The following is a 25,485-nucleotide window of genomic DNA, read 5'->3' as shown; positions in this document are numbered from 1 at the left end:
AATCAAAAAAAAAAACAAACAAATAAATTACAATCATTCAAGAACAGATGAATATCAAGTATTATTAAACCGACGAAAAATGTCAAATCGATCGTAAAACCATTCTGAAATTTCAATATTAACGAAACCACAATGAAAAACGTCCAATGGGTCCAAGTAGAATTGACTGATTAATACAAAAAAAAAAAAGTAGTAACAATGAACCAAGAGCGAAACAAAAAAATCTCTGCTGCCAATCTATTCTATCGACCGTTTTTTTAATATCCATATATTTCCACTCTGTATGCGTACATTTGCACATGTGCAGATTTTTATTCAGTATGCACTTTACGGTACGCGGCAGGAGGCAATTAAATATTTCCACAAACGAGGCCTAGCTCACTTTCATCCAGTCATTTCTTTAAATTCGTATCTAGAGGGTTTACTCCCTTAAAATATTCTTGCAGTTCTAAAATAGCAATCCTACAATGAGTGCAACGTATGCGAGTACAGTCTCGATAATGCAGCTGCGCATGGATTCTAAGAACGATAGAAATAAAAGTCAAGACTTCGCTTCGAGGAGAGATGAATTCATGAATTCCATAACAAGCCATACCCAGGATTCATAAATAAGGTGATAGTGACTGCGAAGGATGGACGATTCTCGCGCGCACTTTGAGGGGTTAAGGGAGTTGGTATAGTACTGAGAACTGTATCGTCGGAACATATCTACAGCAGCTGATCGTGATAATATACACATTTAATAACACCATTTTCATTTTGTTCTTTATCAGTTGGATCGTTCTTTTTTTTTTATCATCATCGTCATAATAATATTATTATAGGCTGATTGGTACATACAAAACAACACACAATAAAAACAATAACATAATATTAACGTGACGCTCACAATAATAATAATAATAATAATGATAATAATAATAATAATATATAATATAATATAATATAATAATAATAATCTTAATAATCTTAATAAACATCGTCATCGATATAATAATTATTACTAATTACAACTTTTCTGCTGCGAAGCTTAGCTGACGCGGTGACTGGGTCGCGACCGGCATCCATGATTTTTCAATTAAAATTTCATTTATCCTTAACCTTTAAGTTCTTTTACTTTTGTTACTCATACTGTATTATATTATCGTCGTTACATAATAACTATTATAGTACCGTGGCAGAACTATACAGTTGTCCGAACCCAGTTTCACAGGTTAAATACACAAGTAGATCCCTCTAAACTCTTCTAATGCTTCCTAACGCTCTATCTACTCCGTTTCTCGTATCGATCATTGATTACCATTTCCACCGCGCTGCTCTGCATCCGCGCACGCAGAATCCATTTATGCGTTTCTTGCTGTCGTCCCGTGGCACTTCTACTCGGACTGTACACACGTCGCGCAGTCCGTATCACTCATAGCAATGCAAAGGGTTGAAGGACCTGACATTGAAGGGTCAATTAAAACGGCTCGACAGGTCCCTTACGTCATCCGGTCAAGATCTCAGGAGATGGAGAGAGACGAGAGAACCGCGTAGTGACAAATTCGCTTCACATTCGAATGAGTTGATTACCAACAGACTGAACATCCCTTAGTAAATGCTGGCTGTTGACACCTTTGGACGTTGCTGAACTTTTCCATATAATTTCATTTTATGTTTTTTTTTTTCTTTCAAATCGGTCAAAAATCTAAGTGTCTTGGACACTGTCAGTCCTTCGACCGAATACTTTCTAACTAGCAGACTCGCTGGCTCTTTCTTGTTATCCACTGCCATGATTGACAATGACGTATTACACTGTTGCAGTGTCTTCGTCCTTTAAGTACCTTTTTTTTTCATGTTCGCGAGTCAGTTCGCAAATGCACCGATTTAGTTGCTGGTGGGATAGAGTACATGATGGCGGGACACGTTCGAGTGAACGACTACGCGCCACTCGGTATAATGACTGTGAGTACGTTTAATCTAAAATTGGTTACATACAATTATTGAATCATAGGTACGATTGTTGCGATCCTTGGTAGGCGATGAGTACGACATTTTTTTTTGTTGGAGATGACCGTTTATAAAGAATTCTTTTGGGGATGATTCTTTTCTTTTCTTTTTTCGCATTTTTTTTTACTCGCATGTTTTACACTATCTCCTTACTTATCTCGCGACTCGGTGCTATTGCGTTTGCACTGTATTTGGCTGAGCAACGAGAAGAGACACTTTTTAGGATGCAGTGACTGTTCTCTATAGGGTCGGATAGGTAGGAGAAAATTTTGGAGAGATCGTCGCGTGGTTCGGATACTCGTATTCTTCGCAAAATTCCCTTTTATTCATTTTTTTTTTTTTATTAAGCGAAAAATTCTTTTTAATACGTTTAACTATCCTTAGGGAGCTTATCACTGGGATTATCACTGGTAATATATTCTTATATGCATAGAATCTATATATTTATAATAATTGATTTGGTGAAAGTATTGGAAGAATTTCTTCCAAAAATTTGGCCTTACCCATTGTCTTCGTTTTTCAAAAACGAAGGACCTTTCGCTCAGCCAAATTGTCTTTTCGCTATGTAATCACAAATAGCAGGAGCGCAGTTAAGTAACTAGCCCCGCGCAAATTTTCTCTAAGTATCCGTCCATAGTACCTCTGGCGCGAGTGCACGGGGCTGATCGCAGCGCGCTTTAAAGTAAATACACGAGGGTTAAGAAAAAACACTAAGTGACACTAATAATGCATTATAGTATAATTGGAGGAATACTATCGTATTACGGGCTGGACAGATTGCTCAGCGTGGTGGCGCGCACTTTCCTTCTCTCCTGGAGTCTCCAAAGTCGGCACAACATTTTTCCTCTAGTTCGGCTAAACTCCTCGGATCGTAGTGGCCAACGCACGACCTACGCACGCACGCACACTCACGCACACTCTATACAAGTCTCTCTGTTTCTTCCTCGGATCTTCTGCTTCGCGGTTTCACCTATTATTTATATGTATATACTATAGCTCGACGTGGGCCGAGTATCTCGCGCCCGAACTCCTGATCACGGCACGTCTTTAAAAGTTCGCCGTTCACGGATCCAGAACAGGGGTTCTATGTACTTCCGCTTCTTCATCATTATCTCGCTTCACTCTTCCAAGTCGAATCCTGGGTTGAGAAGATGCTGGTACCAATGTCCCTTTGTAATTGTACGGCGACAGAGGCTTTTCTCTGGGGTAGTCAGACGAGTCCCGGAAATTGCGCTCAGACAGCCAAGCCATGGGGTGTCTGATGAAGTAGTGCGGTATGTTGCTGAGCCGCGTGCGTCAGCTGATGAGAAGAATGCGTATGCGATGCGTGTATGGGACCTGGGGTGGCTGTCGCATGGGGCAGCGGCGTGGTCAGCTGAGGCTGGGGAGCGTGGAGGCTATGGCTGTGGCCTACGGACAGGCTATGGCTGCCCCCATGGATGGATGAGGTATGGGGATGGTGGCCGAAGACGACCCCAGAGAAGGCCACGGGTCACTGATGATGCTTGGTCGCACCGTTCGCGTGGTGCGCCTGCGCGACCACGTGGTGACTCGAGGGTCCGTGGCCACTTCCGGGATGATGATGACTGCCTGTGGCTCCATGATGATTGGCGTTATTCGCATTGCTGTTGTTGTTGTTGTTCTGCTGCTGAGACTGACGCTGGCTATTCTTCTTGTTCTTCATTCGTCGATTCTGGAACCAGATCTTTACCTGGCGCTCTGTCAGATTCAAATTGCGCGCCAATTCCCATCGCTTTTGCTTTGAGACGTAGGCGTTGAAGAGGAACTCCTTCTCTAGCTCTAGGGTCTGGTACTTCGAGTAGGGCTTGCGTTTCTTCCTCACTGTCACCTGGCCCGTCCATTCCAAGGGATTCGAACTGCCGCAACCGACGCCCATCCCCGCGACGCCGACACCCACGCCGACGCCCGCGAGGGAACCTGCAGGAAACAACGAAGATGGGGAGGAACCCCACATCACTTAACACAATTAGTTTGCCTCTGACATTGAGAATATTGCTAGATAATATTATCTAAGACTAAACTTATATTTAGATATTTCATGTATCGTGAATTAATATGTGTAGGTATTCGTGGGTTCAATTAGGCAATTAATATCTGATATAAAATTTGCTTCCTCATAGTGTAATGTGTGGACGAAGGGTACGTTTCGGAACAAGAAAAAAATTTCAAATATTTTTTAATTTAATTTCAAGTGCATCCTATCGATAATGATAATTGGTTAACATCGATACTACGTCCAGCGTGTAATGGTATATACGTATTTAAATAATGCAAATTGCAATCTATTAATTCCGTATTAAATAATTATAAGTTCAGTGAAACATGTGTTTAATAGCTTGGTATTTGTAGTTATTTTGTACTGACTTTTCTGCGTCAGTGATATAATTAATAGCGTTAAACTGTAATCGTGTCGTTCTAAATCATATCCCAAAACCAATAGGTATTTACAAGCAGAAAACAGCTGATAATGAAAAATAAATTTATCTGCTGTAAAATTATCCAAAAATTTTCCAACCATAAACCAAATTCAAAACTGTCCTTTCCAAATCAACAGTCTAAAGTTTCTTTTTTTATATTTTCCAATTAACAATAATTCCAAAATGCGATTTTACCACCTTCAATAAACTCCTCAATTTATCCCTAATGCCTCCCGTCATGAAAATTCAAATGTATCTGTCCACGACCAAAACCTAAAGGATCTGCACTCGTGCATACGCATAGGTATACACAGAGTTGCCAGCAAAGCGGTACGATATAATTGGACCGGTTTCTACTAACCGTACGAAGGGACGCAGTCCGTGGGTGTATTTTTTGCAGCACGGTTAGTAGTTCCTGCTACGGCTCTTTTAAGAAAGGCGAGTCAATTTGATCCAGTATCGAGTCGAGAATATATACAAGTAGATATTAAGCTATTCGCCCACGTTATACGTATCCCGTCGCATTCTCATTCGACTAAAACATTGCACAGGCGAGAATTACAAATATGTAGACACTTTATAAGAGCGAATAAAAACTTTCTCTCGGTCGCCCTGCGATTCTCATCCTCTTAGGTCGCTCGCGATTGCCTAACTGACGTGAATTTATTGCCCACTAAAACGTGAAAATATGTAAATTATTTGACGAAGGTCAGGATTCGTATGATTATAGAAGCCGCAATACGCCAATGGAGGTACGCGAACATTTGGATTGAGTGATGAATCAATTAGGACTCTCCTTTTTGACCAGTCTGTCTTCTTTTATCTTTATACGAATTTTAAAAAAAAATTTCACAGCACGATACGTTTCGAGCGTTTAAACCGATAAAAAATATCAAAAAATATTTATAATTAGAGGAGTCTCAGTGTCTGAACATGCTAAGCGTAATCGGCGGGAATTTTTATATAAGAGAATATTTAACACTATCGATATCATATACTGTTTCGAAATTGAATAAACGGCACTAATGACTCTTTTTCGAATTTTAATTATCACTAATCGACCTTGTCATTCCTCCATGTATCAACGTTTTTGTTTTTCAAGTTTTATAATAACACTGATGCGCAGAAAGAACTCTCATGTGCTACTCCGATACGAGTTGATCCACTGTATACGGGATTGCTACGACTACACCAGTAGAGTTAGCTACGACGGTAGACGTGAAACAGCATACGAATAGTTTACACAGGCAGGAGACGGTCGCGTGTTGGGACAGAGTAACCCCAATTTAGGGGAAAAGTCAATGCCATCAGCATTACGTATCCTGGATTTACGACTAAACCCTCTTGTAGCATTATTAATCGTTTCGCACTTTACCCCTATCTAAAAAAACAAAAATCAACCTCAAGGGAAATATTCAAATTATCTCCATACACGCCAATGTGTCTAGTAAGATAAAAAAAAAATTAGCGTTAAAAGTTAATTGTCATCTTTTAACCCTTTTATTATTAATCAACGATAACATAAATTCTAGGAGAAAAAGTGTAAAGTAAAATATTTGTATCCTAAAAGATCTACTCTGAATATGGATATAAATTTTGTTATCAATGATAAGAAAAACTGTACAAGTGTAATTCATTATTGTTTTCTTCTACTTTCATTATCCCGCTTCCAACTCGAGCACGAGTCCCGGACTCTGTTTCTGCTACATTGAAATCCATATTATGACAGTGAATGGGATCGTTCATGGTGGGGGAGCATCGTAACTCGACGAGATTGTACGAGAGACTGCTATAAGGTTGTGACGCGACGACGAGTTTCCCTTCGTCGAATGCACGGCTAAAGATAATACAGCTGCCATCTGTTGGCGAGCGAGAAAAGCATCGATGGCGCGTAGCTGCTACTTTGTATGTAAGATGTACGCTCGAGAGGCGAATCTGCCTACACGACGGGTTAGAATTTAAGCGCGACTGGATCTGGCTAATATATGCAATTCCGTAATCGAAATGGCGCTAATTAAAAGGAGATACTTTAAATCGAATGAGTTGTGTGACAGTTTGATAGAAAGATGGAAAATGTGAGAAACTGATAGTAACAGCTGGTGATTAGGCTGAGACTGTTGTATTATTGCGATTTAAAATTCTAATAAAACGAAGGCGAAACTCTCATGAATTTTCTTGAACAATTTTCATTTATTTTTTACTTTTCGATTGAACACTCATCGGAAGTTGTTTGATTTGACGAAAACTTGAGCATGTTCTATTGTTCGCTCTATGGACAGTTCACTCTATCTTCCGTCAGTTCATCTATGGACAAAAATTTTGTCATTATGTGGAGAAGGCTCGTATGTATTTTCTTGCTTATTCCTTCTATTCAAGAAAAAAAAAAAAAAAAAAAAAAAAAAAAAAAAAAAAAAAAAAAAAAAAAACTAAACAGCGTACTACGTGCGTCAGTCCTAAGATAGAGATAGATATGACACTCTCTACCATTTGAATTCAGCGACAAACGAATTAAATATCTTTTATGGTAGTGGCAGAGAGCAATGTCGGCCGGGATCAATTATCAATTCACAAATTGAATTTCTGTAAGTTCTAAGAGAGAAAAGGGGTCACACGATAACACCGAAGATCTCTTAAAGCTCAATCGTCTATCAATCCTCTTCTATCGAACCTCAATAAGAAATATGAAAATTTGATCTGCATTGAACGGCAAGAAATAAAAATGTTCAAATTATTTCCAAACTAAAAATTTCGCATAAATTCCTACAAAGATAAATCATTCCGTAAAATTACAATTAATTTATCAATCAAAACCGATGCAGAAAAATGTTATATCGGCCTAGTAACGTTCCCATCCTTGTTCAGCTTTAACTTACAAAGAAAGACCGAAATACTCTTGAAACCCACAAGAGCCAATCGAAGTGTAGCGAAGAAATGACAACGAAAGGACCAAAGATAAGGTCGGTAATGGCCGTTGGAAGACCGAGTGCCGTACGGGTCATGGAACGGATCAGCTGATCGGAGGCGCGCGCCAGAGTTTACGAGTTACGGCCGCCAATAAACCCACCGCCACCATCAACGGCAGAGCCGCTCGTCGTTGCTTTGCGCGACGACGTTTTACAGGGAACGACGATCGGAGGCCCAACCACCTACATACATGTATATGAATGAACGATGACTCGTACTTTCAGCGAGGAACTTGGCATTGCTAGTCCTGCCGATTGGATCCCTCATTTTATTTAGTGAGGTATTCGTATCTGATCCCCCATTGGTTGGGACGTGAAGTCTAGATTTAAATTGAATCTTTCAAAATTTTTGATATACCAGAGCACTGTAGTAAAAGAGTATATAAAATATATGAATATTTATATAAAGTTTGATTTTTTCTAATTAAACGAAAAATTTACACAGATGTCACGACACGGCATAGATTTGTCGTGTATAAACAGTAACTCCTGTTGTATTTACATATGGGTTATTGCGAGGGAATATATCATTTCTACGTCGTGGGAGGCTTATTGAAGTATAAGAAGCGTACATATGTAATATGTAGGACATATGCAGGAGTGAAATACGCGTGCTTTCATATGCCAAACACGTGAATCTCGTGACTCGCGTAAGACAGATGTGTTTTATTTTCGATAGTTGCCCGTATTATTGATCCGTACCTGATGCGTATTCCTATATTCATTTAGCTACGGGGAGAGTTCTCAAATTTACGACAGTGGCGGCGCATTGTCCCAGGCTCTTGTCCCTGGGGAGAGTAGTGTACGGCGTGGCATGGGTGCCGCGCGACACCACACCATCCTCACGACCCTGACCTGTTATATGAACGGTCGCGCGTCGTCAACCGACTCCGAAGGGATCGTTCACCCCAGCCAAGTGATTACAAGCCAGGCCCGAATGTATACAAGTGAGAAAAGGGAAACCGTACGGTAGTGTGAAATTGAGATTGTTGCTATAAGTGATTGTGTATGAATGAAGAGTTGAAAGTGATGTTTTTTTTTGATGACGATAGGATAGGTTAAAATAGAGCTAGAATTGATCCTTACCTGGAGGTGGATATGGACTGGACGTAACGGGCTCAGGCGCTCCATAATTCCTAAGTCCACCATATCCATCATGAGGGAAAGCACTTTCAGCGGCAACCATCGCGGCAGCAACCCTCCCCCGGTCATCAGCCGCAGATGGCGTCAGGTACGGTACCCCCGCCTGAGAATGGGGATGATGATGACCAGCCGTATCGACCGGATGATGATGCCTGGCGGTGGTATAAGGTGAGTAATTGCACCAGCTCTGCGAGAAGCTCTGATGGCAGGATGAGACGGCGGGATCCCCAGCCCCGGAGGATGAGCCTCCTGTAGAGGAGGTCGTTGTGGCGGCCCCACCGGAATTATACGACTTGTAATCAGACGTGGCACCAGCGGCAGCCGCGGATCCCGCCGTGGCGGCAGCAGGCGACCAGAAGCTCAGAGTGGCACCGGCCTTCCGGCTGTCCCTGGACGAGCCGGAAGTCGAGGTAGGATCCGCAGCCAGGTTGTAATACGTAGGGGGGTTAGTACCCCCGTAAGCCTGATGATGATTGAGCGAATCCGCTGTGGCTCCGGCAGAGGAGGAGTAATGGGCGTCCTGCGGATGATGTGGACTGTAACTCCAACCGCCCTGGGACCCCGCTGACGAGGAGTGCGAGTGTCGAATGACTCCTGCGGCACCACCTGGCGCCCCGGACGGTTCTACGCAAGGAACTTCGCCGTAGGTCGAACCACCGGCAGGTGTACCGGTCAACCTTTTCGCCGGTATGTGAAGTGGACCAGCCGCGCTGTTGCTCGCGACCGAGGAGGCGCTCGGCGAGGTCGAGCTCGCGCTGGCTGTAGGTGCTGGCGGTGCTGTCGTTGCTGACGTCGGTGCTCCAGGAGACGTGGGACTCGTGGCTTGTTGATGAGATCCTGAGTTGGAGGTTTGTTGCTGTTGTTGTTGGATCGATACGAGCGATGAGGTCGGGGGTACGGGTGGGGGGCTGTCCTCGTAGAGGGTGCCGTTCATCATGGCCCACCAGGTCACCCCGGTGGAATTCCCCGCTCCGGTGGCTGATCCCATCGGCGTGACGGAACCAGGGTGGCCCACGCCGGAACCGCATAGCGGTGCGGCGTGCACATTGTCGTACAGCGTCGCCGTCGAGCAAGCCACGTGATCGGCGATGGTGCAGATAGCGAGGATGAATCGTTGGAATTATAACGATTGCGGCCGTTTGCGTTTTTTTATTAGCGATCCGCGGAGTTGATCCAGATGACAATGATTTCAGGCAATTGCAATCATTACGATCCACGACGTTGGTAAGATAGCGGTAACGATCCCAATAACGATCACGGTACCAATGATGACGTTCGGATAAAAATAGTAAACAGAGGGAACGCGTGCACGAAATAGGGACCGAATGTGCGGTACGATAGAGCAGAAAAGGATGATAGAGCGGAGCGACCGAAGAAAGCGGGCCGTTGAGTAAGGGAAGAGTAGTGGTGTAGTGAGCCAGGAGGGGATAGAGTGAGGAGGGTTTGTGGCGGCGCGGCAGACAGGTGGAGGGGTGAACAGAGCAGAGGGTCAGGTGGACGTCAGTGGGATAAAGATAAAGAGAGCAGCAGACAGAAATATAATCGTAAGTACCGATGATGACGACGGAATCGTTGAGTGGGTAAAGATGAGAATCCAAAAAAAATTGTATCCACGAGGCGACGACGCGACACCACGTGATTCAAGTACATCCAAATGACGTTGATAATTGGCGTGGCGATCACGGTGATAATGATCCAAGTAATATTCGTACCCAAGGAATATATATCCCAGTAAAAAAGGAACGACGATGTCCGATCCAAGATTTTTAATGTCCAAGTAATCCGTTGGGATCCAGCGACGAGATGCGTTGAAACAGAAAAAAAGAGACACGGAACACTTTAGACTCGTGTCACACGTAACAAGTAAAAACCACACATTCGAAATCGTCAAACTTCTTGACAGACAAGTCTAATATCTAGTACAGTCAATGTATTCCACAAGTACTTATTGTCGTTCCCATGCGAATTCTCACAGCCGCATAGACACTTGGCAATTTCTGTCTTTAAAACGGCCTAATGCTTCCACGCACACATAACTAGCGCAGACACCGTCCAGTAAACCATGTCCGGCCGGCATGTCACCTGCTCCAATAAAACTGTCACCCTGAGCATAACTCTTGCACTCCTTTTTATATATTAAAATATATACGACGACGCACCAAACATCGTATATACACGGGTTTCTTACACTTTCTTTTGCTTTTATATCTATACACTTTCTTCCTGAATCTCGTGTTTATCTCATATACGCCTGCTTAGTTACTACCATACATCGTTACGAGAGAGAAAGAGAGAGATATATATATACACACACATATACATATATATGTATACAGCAGCAGCCAGAGAGAGACAGAGAGATTCATACAGAGCGCGCGCCGTTTACAACACGAGTTTATATCTGTCAATGCAGACCACGCGAAGTGACTTAGGGATCGTTCGTAGTCGGGCTCCTTCCTCGATGTCCTATTTTCACTCCGTCTTTATTCTTCCGCAGTCAGATCCTTTTTTTTCAAACGCTTTTTTTCCAGGGTATCCCTTCCCTCTTTGGACCGATGATGATCGCAGCACGATTAGGATGTTTGTCAGTGGGGTCGGGTCAGGTAGTCAGCTTCTACGGAACAATGCGAGACACACACACAAAAGATCCCCCTTTCTTCTCGTTGGCCTCGCTGAGCCGAACTGAGCGGCAACTGAGCTCTGTCCGCGGCTCGGAGCCGACGAGCTAACAACGACGCCGGAGCGATCTCTCGGCAGTTCCGTGAACTAACCTTCCCTCTCTGTCCCGTGTTGCCCCTGGGGCTACCATAACTATACACCCCCACCCGTTGTACTATGCCAGACACAAACAAACCGACGCAACCTCCTACTATCTTACGATGTCGCGAGGAACTATGTGATCTCGAATCTACTTGATTTTGAGAAACTCCAGAAAATCGCTGTGCTTTATTTCGTGCATCGTACAGTTTAGCTACCGCGTACTCCGCTTTCTACCTGGACTGTAACTACGCTTGTCATATTCTCTGAAATTTAGTACTCGTGACGAATACTAGGCGTCGGATTACTTAAGTCGTAGAAGGATGATGATAGCCATTGGAAGGTAACCTATACATTAATATTTCATCCCAAGATAATTTCTAGAAGGTACTTGTCTCGGATGATTCGTTAGTTATCTTAGATGACTATTTTGCGCATAGACGTAGAAGTAATTGTTTTCTTGGTATTCTACACGCTTTCTAACCTGAACTATATTTAATAGTCTAGGATCGACTGTAATTATTAGAGACTCACTATTTCATCTATTTTCGTGATACTTTTAAACTATTTATAAATAAGATTCTTTTACGCAAACCTCCAATCATCTGTTGTATCCTATAGTCTCCTTCCTCTTTTGCAGCTACTCCTTTCACGACTCGTGCCTCATGGCAAAGGCGGATACGACGAGGATCGTATACAAGGGCAATACGTCATGGCTGTATTGCAGTCTAAATCTCGGTACTTTTATGGGCAGTAAAGTAAAACGTTCTGACAACAACTTCGGCTGCACGCCTTCGTCGCGATCGCCGCATACGCTGTGCGATGCGTAGACCCTAGTCCTACCGGTCTATCGGTAATTGCTGACGTAAGGATAATGACAACAATTCAGTTTGGGCATACTGGTAAGAGGTACCTCAATTCAGGGGCGTAACGAGTCATGTTCTTATTGATTCTACATGATTATTTTTACTCTCTATTTTCTTACATCGCTGTAGTACTACACTTACTATTACTTCACTGTATATAGCACGTGTTGTATAGTCAAGTAATAACTTTAACTAGGTGCACGAGTACGCTGTGCTTGTTCTATGGCTACCAGCGCGATCATGAATGGACTTTATAGCGATACTACTACCTATAGGTACTTGGCTGAATTTAGTAGCTGCGGGTTTTACTATCACGCACATTTACGCATTCTCTCTTATGATTGTGAGAAAATAACTGCATTGCTCAATGGGAATAAGTTGGACGATTGGCAAAGTTGTATTTGCTACGTTTCATAGTTTGTATGGGAATTTATAATTGGATTCTGAAACTATTTTGACCTATTGGACAATTTTTGGGTGAGCGTACTACGGTAGCGTGAGAAGCTTGTATATGGTAATTTTTTGGAAATATTCAAAATATATTCTACAAATTTACTTTGCACGTTTCCCACTATACGTATTTTAATTTTATTTGCATTATATCTGCAAGTTGAATAAAAATAAGGATAATTTGCATTTTTATATTAAAGAATCTTTAAGAGATTTAACGGAATCGACTGGTTGGTAAAGTCGTATTAATATACAAGTTTACTAATTAATCATGACTATAGCAGTCATTAATGTACGTATTCATAGGCTGATTATATTAATTTCAACCAACCTGCACAACCATGCTTTTATGATTATGCATCCTTGATCTCCCATTAATTAAGATACCGTAATTCCAAGTTATCAATGTTAACTTACTGTACAGACTAGATTATTCGAAATATGAACAGGATATCTTGATAGTAATTCCAAATCCAAAAATCCCTTATACCGATCTGTTTACTGAATATATCACGTTACCGTTAGGTCTGTATCGCGTTATACCATTCCGAACATTAAAAAATATCTATATTAATAATAAATTAATGAAGTCTCCGTGACTTGTTAACGATCGATACGATCTCGGAGAAGCGTAATGAAATTTGTAGTTAACAACCCGGAACCCCCGTATTACCTACTGTATGGGTAACACGTTAAAAGAACATGTTACCTGTACACGTACATCGCTTTTAATGACGACATAACAACATTTACTGCCAACTCCAATTTGACGTTTCGGGATGAATTAATTAAAGGCAAATTGACTTAATGATTTGTTTCAACGATAAAAACATTCAAGATTCACATCAAGATCTTATCTTATCGGTCCGCATGTATATTATCTATAGTTGACCACGTAAAAGAAAATGAAGATCTTTCCTTGACAAGACGTCCTTTTTTTTTTACAGACCCTAAAGGATCCTATTGGACCTGAACTGAAGGTTCAAAACTCAAATAACTTCTCGAAGGCCATTTTTGATGCGGCTACCGGAAACCGAGGACTTCGTTTCTGAAGAAATACCATTTGTATGCGCAACGAACGGCCAAGCGGAGATTGACGCGCGGCAGTGTTAACGAGACTTGTCTATGTATGGCAGAATCCACTGTCGTGTTGGTCGTGACAAGAAAAATACACGATCTGGGAAACTTTGTGAGAGGGCGCCAGTAACGGGATGCCTTTAAACTGGGGTACGGAATGATCTTGAGTAAAATTCTTAGAATTCTCTTAATAGAAGGAAAGAAAAAAAAGGGGAGGAGGAGATATCTCTAGGAATACTCAGTTTTTTCCTTCGGATTCTTTTAATATGGGTCAATAGATTCCAGCTCGTATATTAAATTTAAGTCCCAAAGGTTAAACATGATAATTATTGTTTCGCTTATTTTTTTTTTAATGAGCATCCTCGATCACTATCCTTGGCAGGTTAACTCTTGGCGCGTTGTATAATTTTCCGTGTAATAATAACGCACGGCTTCCACGCTCCGTATGCTTGCGAATACTTAAACTGGTGAATGTAATGAGTGGCAGTAATATAGAATCGATATGCCGTGGTGATGGATAGCAATAATGGTGCCGAGTGGAAAGTACGAAATTGCATTAAACTATTATTAACTATTGGTTTTTGCGGATTTCAACGGATATAAAAAAGGGGTGTATGATACGCCTGAGGTCCATTGACGATGAAAGTTAAGAAAATCTAACAACGTTTTTGTGGATTATTATAAGAATAACGTCGAAGTATCGTACCAAAGCGTTTTAAGAAAAAATCATGTTCGTAAATTTTATTACATTGCCAAGTGTCCATGCCTTCTACTTATGTTATTTGTATTCCGATAGTTTTCATTAATTTGAGACGTGCTACTTATAATTATAAATTGATACAGTAGATTCACGAGTAAAATAAAAAGCCTAGGGGACTCATGTATATTGACAACCTACAGGCTAGATGGCCCCTCGAAAATGAATTTTATTCGTGAACGAACTATAAATATCCTTTAACAATGTTACAATTTCCTAAGATGTTAATAAGGGATGTAATTAGCTTAATAGAGCCATTTATTAACAAACGGTCAGCTTTATGGGCCGACTCACCTTGTATACCGGCCAGGGTTGCGGGCGGGAACACACGGGAGAGCCTGAAACATTAGCAAACACTGCGTCAGCCAACATCATACTCGACCCAAAACATCTCGTAAACGTCAGGTTTAATGTTTCTGATAAGCAAATAACTGATTCATATGAAAAGTCGATCATTTTTTTTTTTCAATAATTTTTAATATAATATTACATAATCATTCCATACCCATGGTCTGAGAATAGCCGGTATCACGAGAGCAATTAAATATATTTTTAAAAATAAATTTTCAAAATATTAATTCTGCAAGTTACTCAATTTTTTATTTAAATGACATAATTGCTAAGAATTACCATATGAAGTTACGTGACAATGAAACTAGTGTAACTGGCTGTTAACTGCTAGCCATAGTTTCGGCGTGAGGCATTAGTTTAAGTGCGACGCCATTCGTCTTCGATGGCAATAAAATGCTAAAGTCAGCAAGCAGCCCGACTCTAAATGGTAACAAGGGTAATCCGCGAGAAAGGGAGCTAAGGCACGTTTCCACGACATATTAGAAATATTCACCCTTAACGCGGATATACACCCATGTGTACACGCCTCCGCGCCCGAAATACTATTTGGGATAGTAATAATACAAAGAGAAGCCTAATATTCAGGGCGGATAAGCGAACCGTCGCCGCCATTGCTGTTTCCGGAATTAGGATGGAAAATTTCTCTATTACTTTTTTTTTTTCGAGTTTCAAGTTAAAGCCCGTAAAAAAATAATACGAGGATAAAATGTAAAATTTGGGTAATAGAACATTTTGAAAGCTCACCTGCTGCACAGCTCGAAAGGGTGAAACGTTTTCTCCACGGCGCCGAACACTTTGAGGCCTTTTATTTACAAGTTGAGAAGAAAAAACCTCAGCCTGAAAAGAAATCGGAAACAGAAATTAAATGGCCTGTTCACCAATAGAGCCTTCATAATAGGTTGTGTCACCATGACTTTTATATGGGGTTAGTGGTTTATGTCGCACCAGGTATAAAGTTCCATAGCTTGTATAGGTCGTTAATGGACGCTACTCCATAACGAGACTCCACTTCTTATCATATATCACAAACTTGATCGCATTGATTTTACCTAACGTTTATGCCGGAAAGGTGTTGCTGTAAAAATTGGAATTCTTATAAAAAAAAAAAATAGAAGTTTATATATAGAGTTAAAAGAGATTCAAAAATTAAATATACATATCCAACATGCATCCGAGTAATGCAGTCTATCTCCATTTAAAAGACACAAAGCACGTTCTAGGCATTTCACAGTAAACCGAATGGAATGCGTTGTACGATAGGATCCAAGGAATGGCGGGAGGTGCTGAAACTGGATACAGGGAATATAAGGGATGCCAGAGCAAATCTTGAGGGAGTAACTTTACCGTGCGGAACCAAAATGTTACGAGAAGATGCTTGACTCAAGTAAAAGATCAGACGAGATAGCGTTTCCGGAGGGAAGATGTATCATGTTGATATCGAGAAATTGGAAAATTTTCTATTCGCTGGAAAGTATAGGGGAAAAAAAATAAAAAGATTGAAAAAATTTAAAACATTTATTTTACTTCGTTTTTACAAAAATTATATTTTTTGTTTATTTCTTATCAAATAAATGAGGATTTATTTGATAAGAAATAAATCGATTTTATCGAACGAAGCGTTCGTCAATGAAAACGAATGAGGTTGCAAATGACAGTGCATTCGTTTACAGTATCTATCGCGTGGTAAATTGTTTTCAAAAACCTGAAGAAATCGTAAGATTCTACCAATATGGACGTGGTGGTAAGCGGAGGTTGGTCGAGGGTGCGCTTTAGGTGGACATGAGAAAGCTCTTGCATCCCTTCCACCCTACCCAAGAATAAGGGTGCCGACTATACAGTCCCACCACAAGGGATAGTCAACGTCTTACAGAGTATTCAAAAAGGAAAAAAGACCCCTTAGGCGCCATTTATCATTCACGCTAGGCGGGCCAAACCCAAAGGGGGGAAAGATCCTGGTTAGCGAATGAGATGAAAATTTTGATTTCAAGCTTCCGTGCACCCTGAGTTCTTTATTTTATTTTCTCAGTACAAATAGAAGTAGGGTTGACAAAAAGAAACTACCATTAGAGAGTTCCAATTATATTTTTTGTTGGCTTTCGAAGCACATAAATGTTCTAGGGGTTGAATATTTTATCTTGACACCCTTGCATGTACACGGGGTACGTATGGCTTGCGAGATTGGTGACTTTTCTGGCCTAGGGAATTTTCGGTGATATTGTGATCCATAATGATTTATTATAACGGAGGCTGATCGAGTATACAAAATTTTCGTACTAACCTAACAAGAGGTACACTTGACCCAAAGGCGCAAAAGCGCGACCAAGCGGCAACGTTTACTGTCGTTCAAGTGACTTTAACGTTCGATCTGGATAAGGCCGCAGGCGTTAGTAATAGGCTGATATTTATGGCCCTAGTGATTTCCTACGGAGTGATGGAAGGAGCGGATTTATATCGAATTACGATTTTTCAAAAAGACCAAACGGAACTGCCACGCGATTGTCGGGCGTTATAAGGTATTACATAGACACGCCTATTGTTTAACTACCAATACAAATGGTGCTCGGTGTAAATTTACTGCCAATAAAATCAATCAGTATTTTACAGCCCAGGAGCACGAGACAGAATGTCATCGATTTTTTTTGTTATGATCAGGATGAACTGCATATAATTATTCTAGCATATCGCTATCAACCAATTAATATGGCAAGCTGCGACTAATTATTAAATGAATAAAAAATTTTTATTCAGATAGATACGCCTGTTAAACTTCTATTAAAATTTTATCTTCGTAAAAAAAGAAATTATGAAAACAATTTTGAAAAAGTCCATTCACTCTTTATACACTTGGACAATATTAACCGTATCTTGGCAATGGTATACATAAAATATAATTATCATTCCTATCGATCAGCATAGCGGCAGCATTTTAATTATTCTCGGTAATTTAATAACCGTAGATGTGTTGATTAAAAATTTCAACTCTTCCACGGGGTAAGGGGTGAATAAAAGAAAAGTCTTATTTCGAGCGGACGAGGAAAATTAAAATGTATCCGGCTCCACTTGCCCAGGGGGTTGCTGATAGTCATATAGAACGACGAGTAAGGGTAGAACTATAGAACGAGCGAGGGCAGGAAGAGAATGAAAGAAAAATATACGGGAGAGGAAAAAGAAAGCAGAGAGTGAGATAAAGAGAAAGGGCGAAAGAGGAAGAAGAGTGAGAAAGGGTAATAGGAGGGAGTCCCATAAGCGTGTGATGTGACGCGTGCCGTTTTCAGTGGGGCGTCGGGACGCCTTTTGGCGTCCTTCTCAGCATGGGAGGCCCTCCTGTTCCCGCGCGAGCGTAATGGCCGTTCGACCAATAGACGGCCGACATTCCCCTGGCAAACGCTACCCGTCCAATATGGCAGTGGCGCGCGCTCCACCAGACTACGTTGGATAACTCCCTCAGACCTTCGTCACAACTTTAAAGTGCTTGCGGAAATTCACTCATGCTTATAAATGGAATGGACACCTTCTATATTCCTTACAGCCGATCTCCATGTCATGACCGTCCCAGTGTACATTTCTATACCGGTTAGACTTTCGACCTCCTTTGCATTTTCGCATATATTTCGGTCAATTTCCGGAAAACTTTCATTAGCAGATTCGACACGGTTTTCGTACAGGAAATATAAATTCCACCAAGTAAATACTTGGTTTTACATACGATTGTGTTTCGCAATTTCCTGCTACGTGCAGTAATACGTGTATATATGTATTTATGTATTACTGTGAGTCGTACAGTGTAAATATTTTGTTTATTTAATGAAAATTTTGATTTTGTCAAAAAAATTGATTTTGCATATAGAAACGTTTTATGAATTTTGAATCACCTGGATTATCGGTAACGCTGGATTGAACGTATCGGTTTGGATTTCGAAAGCCGGATTTTGAAAGGATTGCGAAAATTCAGGAACGTGTTTTAATGGGAATCATCCCTTCTAAGCGTTTAGGTATTACTTTCCCCGTTCTGTGAGGACGTGGCACCCCATAGCAGGAGCGTGCTGGCTATGCCTGTTGTAGGATGGGGTACGCTAGAATGAGGCTGTTCTGTCTGTTTTCCCTGAATCCTGAAGTAATGGTGGCATCGAATGGTGGACAAAATTGGGAAATACCGCAGCTGCGTTACGTAGCGTTTCCACGGTAATAAAGTCAAAATGGACGATGGGCAGTGCGGGTATCATAGGGTGTGCGAGCACCTATCAACTGCACGTGTCTCGCGCGAAGCTTTAGAGGCGATTTCGTCGAGAGAAAAAGAGACGTGAAAAAAAAAAAAGAAAAACAGTCAAACTACGTAAAATCCCATAGCCAAGAAAAACTGTACAGCCATATAAGCACAGTTTCCAGTGGATAAACCAGCGAAAGGAGTAAGGAACCTCAAGTAACAAAAATCGTCACGAAAACTACGGGATTTAATAGAAATATAACTGACGTCGCACACGTATCCGAATGACACCGACAGCTGTGACTTTTACTGTCCACGTGACGAAAAAAAAAAAAAAAAGATGCGTTGACCGGCAATTCTATCTGAAAGAAAGGGTTGCACTGGGTCCAGCATCCCTTTAATTAAATCATCCGCAGCACTTTCTAACGAGTATGACAGTCTGGAGCAATCTCACGGGATAGGTAGGAGAATCCCACAGGGTCCAAAGATTATCTTCAAGTAGGATGGAGGCCAGGAAGAGTCACGTCTCCGTTCGAAGGATACGTCTGTAGTTGTAACGGGGGGATGAAAAAGCACGAGCCATAATTAGGTACACCATCTTCCCAGTATTTTTTTTCTTCTCCACTTCTTTTTTTGCCCTCCTTAACAGTGGTAGTTTGTATTCAGCAACACACCCCGTAGACACAATATAGGCCTACAGCTGGAGCAAAGTGTAAGCGCAGGGGCTGCTGGCTGGGTGGTGTGGCAGGGTTGGACCAGAGGGTTGAGGTTTGGGGCTCAGAAAAGTAGGGGTTGTAGAGAAGGAGATTTCGCTCGGGCACTACGTGGCTATATGGCGAGTCGGTATTGAGTCAAGGATGCCAAGAGAAGGCTTCGTTGTTCCTGGGGTTGGCGTCGTCATGGGAACCGTCGTCATCGGTTCGAGGCAGACTCACGGTTCTTTTACTTCATCTTCCTTTTTGTCTTCTCCTCCGTTTCTTTCTTTTAAACAATTTTTTTTTACACAGCCTTGTACCTGTAGAGGGTACAAGGTGCGTATACATTCGTGCTATACATACGTCTGTTCCCTTGTGGCAAGGATATTTGGACGAGTCTTCGGAGACTTCAGCAATTCCTCCGGGTATTCTATCCAAAATGGATTGGAATTCGATAGAATTGTAGTTTGAATAATACGCCTGGATTCGATACCGTAAAAAAACGAATTTTTTATCGGTATCGGTCAATGGATTTCAAGAGGGTCCTGACAGGGAACGACGAAGGGGAACGAGGATTTTCTAGGCTTTGGAACTGAGAAAGCTGACAGCTCTAGAACCGACGCTGTAACCTCCTGCTTAAGCATTTTCAGAACACACGCGTATTGTACGTCAGACGTAAATATTTAGAGCATCGTAGACTTTGGAACCGCGATTACAGAATACCGAGATGTTCAGGACGGTCAAATAATTGGTCCATAAAAAATACTTCATTTCATCAATTTCTGACTTACCCACTAAAAACTCCCAGAAGACAGAAACATGTTCCGAGAATCTAATATTTTCTAATAAGACAGAAAACAATCCAACCCTTATTTTCGATGGAATAAAGTTACGTCAGAATTTTTCATCCAATCATCTTCAGAAACGTTATCAGGCTACAAAATCAGTCATACGATACGAAGGATGGTTGAATATGATACCATGATACGTAGAGGCTATATCTTTACCCATATAGGTGCCCATAGGTATCACCTCATATACTCAGGTATCCCTATACGATACACCTAGAAGAAGGCGTATCAGCTATACATTGGCTTCTTGGAGCGCTCTATAAATAATTCAACCAAAATAATATGATCCCCCGGTACAGCTCAGCCTGAAGCTCAAGCTCAGTCTCGGCATAGCCTTCGCTATGGAGCGCGCACGTCATCGTCTCTTCACGTTTCTCAGCTTCTCTCTTCCTCGTCTTTACTCTCCTCTCTCCCTCCTCCGTCCTTTCTTCGAGATAGCCTTCTTCTCTTCCTGCTCTTGTATATTTATGTTACACACGTCGGCTGCACTGAACGTGTATATAACGTGGACGCCGTAGCTTGTATATATGTAGCTGTTATACCATTATATATATATATACATATATCAAAAGAAGTCAGAACCTATGGCTATACGTCACCATGAATACCGCCCTATCCATACTCCACCTACCTCTAGATTTAGTTGCGAGTAACCAGGGCCGTCGGATCCAGGGATCGCGGTTCCCGACTGAGCTTGCAGCATGAATTATAAATGACGCGTTTGGTGTGATACGAAAGCAGGATATTATCTGTACGGTAAGACAGACGGTCTTATACGAGTGAGATGGCTGCCCATTCTTAAAAACCGATACAGAGCGGAATTGCTGAATTTTATAAATATTTCGATATATTCAAAGAAAAACGTGATCGACAAAATTTAAGCTCTGGACCGTAATTGTTTGTCTTTATATATTTAATTTGTACAAGGATATATATTCCGAGTCATTTATTTCCATGCTAGGAAATTACTTTGAGAATTGTTTCTACGGGAAAGTATACGGTGTTTTCAAAGTCGTAATTTTCCAGGAAATCTTCATTCTCCAAGTTTTCTTGCTATAGTAAGACTTATGTGGATCGATTCAGACTAGTTAATCCCTGAGCTATAGATGGCGGTAGCATACGCGTATGCTGAATTCTTAAAATTTTATCTACAACAATAACGTCTACATTCGCGATACTTCCGTGCTCAGTTTCGATGCATTTAAAGTAACAAAATATATCCGATGATACAAGCAGGAGTGTTCGCGACAAAACGAAAAGTTTATACAAGGAAATAGTTTCAGCATGAAATCCCGCAGGGACGTAGTTTTATCGTTTCGAATCGAATTTCCACTTTGAAGATTTCAGCGAGCCCCTCCCCTCACCTCTCAACGCCCCCTGTCGAACGACTCTCGACAAACTTCTCAGCCATTTTCCAGCGTCCCGTGTACCATAAGACGGATACCCCAGTTGATTTAATCGATACAGAAATACTCGGGATAAAAAGTAAAAACTACGTCATAACGTTTCACGAGGTGGAAGTAATTAAATACAGAGAGAGCAGTCTTAAGTTTCTCAGAAAAGTTCGACTAACCGAATAGCAGAATTCTGGTCACGTGGTTTTTCTATCCTTGTGATTTTCACGCATCGACAAACGCGCCATCTGCGATATGGCGCGGACGTTTCGCGTAATAAATACTCGCCGATGGATGACGGCAAGACGTTCGTCTCGCCTGACCGCCTCGCATCTTACTCGATTGTCTTAGCTTTTTCATGCAATTCCGTTTCCCCGTTACAAAAGAGCAATAGCAGTTGTAACCAATGTGAAAGTAAGCAAGACACCCCGTGGGTCCAGGTTGACCTAGATTGCCTGGAGACATTTTTCCCCAGCCATGATTTTTTGCTATTGGTGAAAGTTTCAGCCCTTACACCAAGGGAAGACCTCTTGGCACGTTTCAGCAGATACTCCGCGCCCTTATAACCAAACGGTACGTTCTCACCCAGCAAAGGTTCAACACAGTGTCCACCATCGCTTCTACACGTACCTATATCAATTTCTGGTGTTTTAATTTATTTACATAAAAAATCTATCATTTGCCAAGTACAAATGACCTGTACATGTGTATACAGCTATCATAAGTGATAAAGTGAGGAGGGCAGTGTGACAATTTATTATACTAAAAAGTTATAATTACCGTTAACAAATGTGACGAACGAGAACGGAACTCGGCACGGGCCCTCGACCAGCTGTGAGAAATACACACCTATAGGTACCAAGAGCATCGACGGGCCGCGCGCGTCCATAAAATGATCGTAAAAACTTAATTTTACGAGAGGCATAATATATTTGCCACCAACGCCACAAGAAGAAGCCAAACGAGTCACCGGAAGAAATTCTGTAAACGTACGCATAGAGAGCACTCACGCAATTCAGATTCATCGGGACTGCATTTAACGAACACGTTCCCTGTATACGGGTTATATAAGAATCGTTTAACACACCGGAGAAGCTTAAAGTTTGTCCTCGTGAAGTATCATATATCATCGACACTTTCGGAGACTTCAATTAATCTCCTCTCCCTCGATACAAGCTCGTATACATCCACTTTGAGTAATTTCGTCTCGTGTAAACAGGCCCTAATGGGAATTGTTAGCTATCGCCTCTTCGTTGATATCTCACGCGATCAAAGCAACCCAATATACCCTTGCTGACCAGCCCCAACAAAATTGAACTATTTTCCTAGCTGGTATACATATATACACGTACCCTGTATTTTAACACGGGCTAATTAGTAGCTTGTTGACCGCGACTAATTTTAGGGGCGAATCTAGAGCGATGATTCTGATTGGAGATGAGGGAACCGAATTTCAAATGTTTTTTCTTTCAATTTAATTTGACAGTCAGAATTGCGAACGACTTTTAAATTTTCATTAAGGTTACGATATGTGACTCCGTACATCAATGGGTGATCGCGCAAGCCTGTTTATCATGTGAAATGCATACATACGTGTCATTGAGTTCTGTTTATTCTTACATTTAATTCTCATCGTTTGTAATCAGCAAGCGCGGATAACGTTCGATGAATACGCGCAACGCATATGGTAACTCATATGTGTACACATGTCCGTACAGTGGAAGCATTGTAAATAGATACACGCTTGCATATGGCAAGGACTAACTTCTATTCTATTAACGTGGTTATGGCTTAGAACACGAAAAGAAGAGTGAATGGGTCGTTTACGAGCTGCAACTTTGTCGTGTGAAAGAGACTTAAACTTTGTGTTAAAAAGCGACAAAGTGTATTAACGAAGTACAGATGATGTCGATGAATTATGAGGGTAGTAAGAAACTGTGCTGTGGGTATATATATATATATATATATCTTTTATGATTTTATGGTATTTTCTCACAGTGTTTAGTCGGTTCTCCAATGTTTTATTTCAATGGTGAATTTATTGATCTTCAACGTGAAAATTATAAGTCGCGTGTCTAAAGTCTACGGTTCGGCAATGATATTTTATAGGTGCGACTAGACTAACACAACCGAGCAATTACTTTAACGGCACATATTAATTGACGCAATAAAACAAGACCTTACGAGGGTTTAATTATAATATTGAATTACGAGCGACAATTATTATTGTCACGAAATATTAACGAGCCTATTCATACAGCATTTCGCACTACTGTTTAAAACATTTATCCTACACATAGATCTTCGGATCTATAAGAAGAGTTAATTCCATTCAAATTCTCCGACTATTGATACACCCCGATTTTAGGTACAGTTCACACTAAATATTCCACCCAATACAGTTGCCAACCCTTTTCAACACTTTTCATTACATCCATATACTCATTACGTGCACATGACCAATGTATAGATATGCAATATCTGTCATATATACATTCAAGAATTTAACCTTTCAGACAGCTCGAGGCCTTCGAATCATAAATCAAACACGGTCGCGGAAGGAAGCACAGCTCGCAGAATATTTCCCTGCTGCAAAAAAGTCAGCTATGATTGCAAATGGCATTTTGCACTCTGGACCCAGCATCCCTGCGGATGCTTTATGCGACTACGTATAAAAGGTGTAAAAAAACGACAGACAAGTGGAAAAAGTAGATAGGATACCTGAGAGGTCGGATCTAGGAGGAATATGCTGGTGGCGTCGATAGGGCGTCGCGACGCTCAACTCGCGGCCACTGGGTGAAATTATCGTAAATGGAAAAATTATTTAGAGAGCGCGGATATCCGCAGTAACACTTCCCTTGAATGGCCATTGGTACTACAGGTGAGGAGATGCCAACCTATTCGCTGAGGGACATTAGCCAGTAGTGGCTGAGAGACTTGCACGGAAGCTCGCTTAAGCATTTTATGGGGTGGTAGCCGTAATTTGATGGCCCATAAAAACGCCTAGTCTAGTTTTTCCCAAGGCATCGTCATCCGTTGTGCGACGCACGCACCCGTCTCTCGTCAGTTCATGACCCTGATTTCCTAAACATCGGATTTTAATGCGGGTTAATTCCTCCTCGTACCAAGCAAAGTCTCCAAATGACGTTTACTACGTCGCGGCAAGATGTACGAAGGATAATAGGGATAACATTGGATATCTATATAAGCAAATGCCAGTAGACGCATGCATACGCCTAATCCTCGATAATACTACTTTTGCATAAATAACTCGGATCTTATGGTGCCCATGCATTTTCCTTGCTACAGATACAAATAGAGTTCGATATTATTACGGTGTTACAAATATCATTGGGGGGTTGGATATTAGAAATGGAAACGTAATGGTATCCTTTGCCAATGATTTTATTTTTTTTGGCCCCCATGTCTTTTGAATGGCTACCGTGTATATAATGGTAGGCACTCGGGTATTGCTGATATGGTTGGACAGGGGTTGGTATTTGCAAAAAAGGTAAATATATATTCTGCTAGCATTCTCCAACTGGTATCA

General features: G+C 41.3%; 1 protein-coding gene and 1 long non-coding RNA gene across 6 annotated transcripts in view; one reads left to right on the top strand and one right to left on the bottom strand.

Annotated features, from left to right (window-relative positions):
- Positions 1 to 1,627: 1,627 nt before the first annotated feature.
- The window catches only part of LOC107270231 (homeobox protein abdominal-B), a 67,565-nt gene continuing 43,707 nt past the window's right edge, over positions 1,628 to 25,485 (bottom strand). Inside the window, exons 3-6 of one of the 4 annotated variants that reach the window (XM_015745062.2) lie at positions 15,536 to 15,628; positions 14,735 to 14,778; positions 8,477 to 9,511; positions 1,628 to 3,966 (exon numbers count right to left, since the gene is read on the bottom strand). In XM_015745062.2, the coding sequence (XP_015600548.1) occupies positions 3,482 to 3,966; positions 8,477 to 9,470 (1,479 nt within the window). In that variant the 5' untranslated portion in view covers positions 9,471 to 9,511; positions 14,735 to 14,778; positions 15,536 to 15,628 and the 3' untranslated portion in view covers positions 1,628 to 3,481. Of the gene's footprint in view, positions 3,967 to 8,476; positions 11,232 to 14,734; positions 14,979 to 15,535; positions 15,629 to 25,485 lie in introns of those variants that run through there. The other 3 variants (XM_025087614.1, XM_015745059.2, XM_015745058.2) reach the window with 3 other exon arrangements.
- On the top strand, positions 11,494 to 25,127 carry LOC112494713. 2 transcript variants are annotated; one of them, XR_003060457.1, is made up of 4 exons: positions 11,494 to 11,633; positions 11,931 to 12,192; positions 13,554 to 13,833; positions 24,452 to 25,127. It is a non-coding gene; the product is annotated as an uncharacterized LOC112494713 (long non-coding RNA). The 2 variants fall into 2 exon arrangements; XR_003060456.1 differs by lacking the exon at positions 24,452 to 25,127 and having other exon boundaries at positions 13,554 to 14,726.

This window comes from Cephus cinctus, unplaced genomic scaffold, assembly GCF_000341935.2.
Source record: "Cephus cinctus unplaced genomic scaffold, Ccin1 Ccin1_scaffold0709, whole genome shotgun sequence".
Lineage (NCBI taxonomy): Eukaryota > Metazoa > Arthropoda > Insecta > Hymenoptera > Cephidae > Cephus > Cephus cinctus.
The sequence above is the reverse complement of the archived record's forward strand: the minus strand, read 5'-3'. Positions and strand labels throughout refer to the sequence as shown.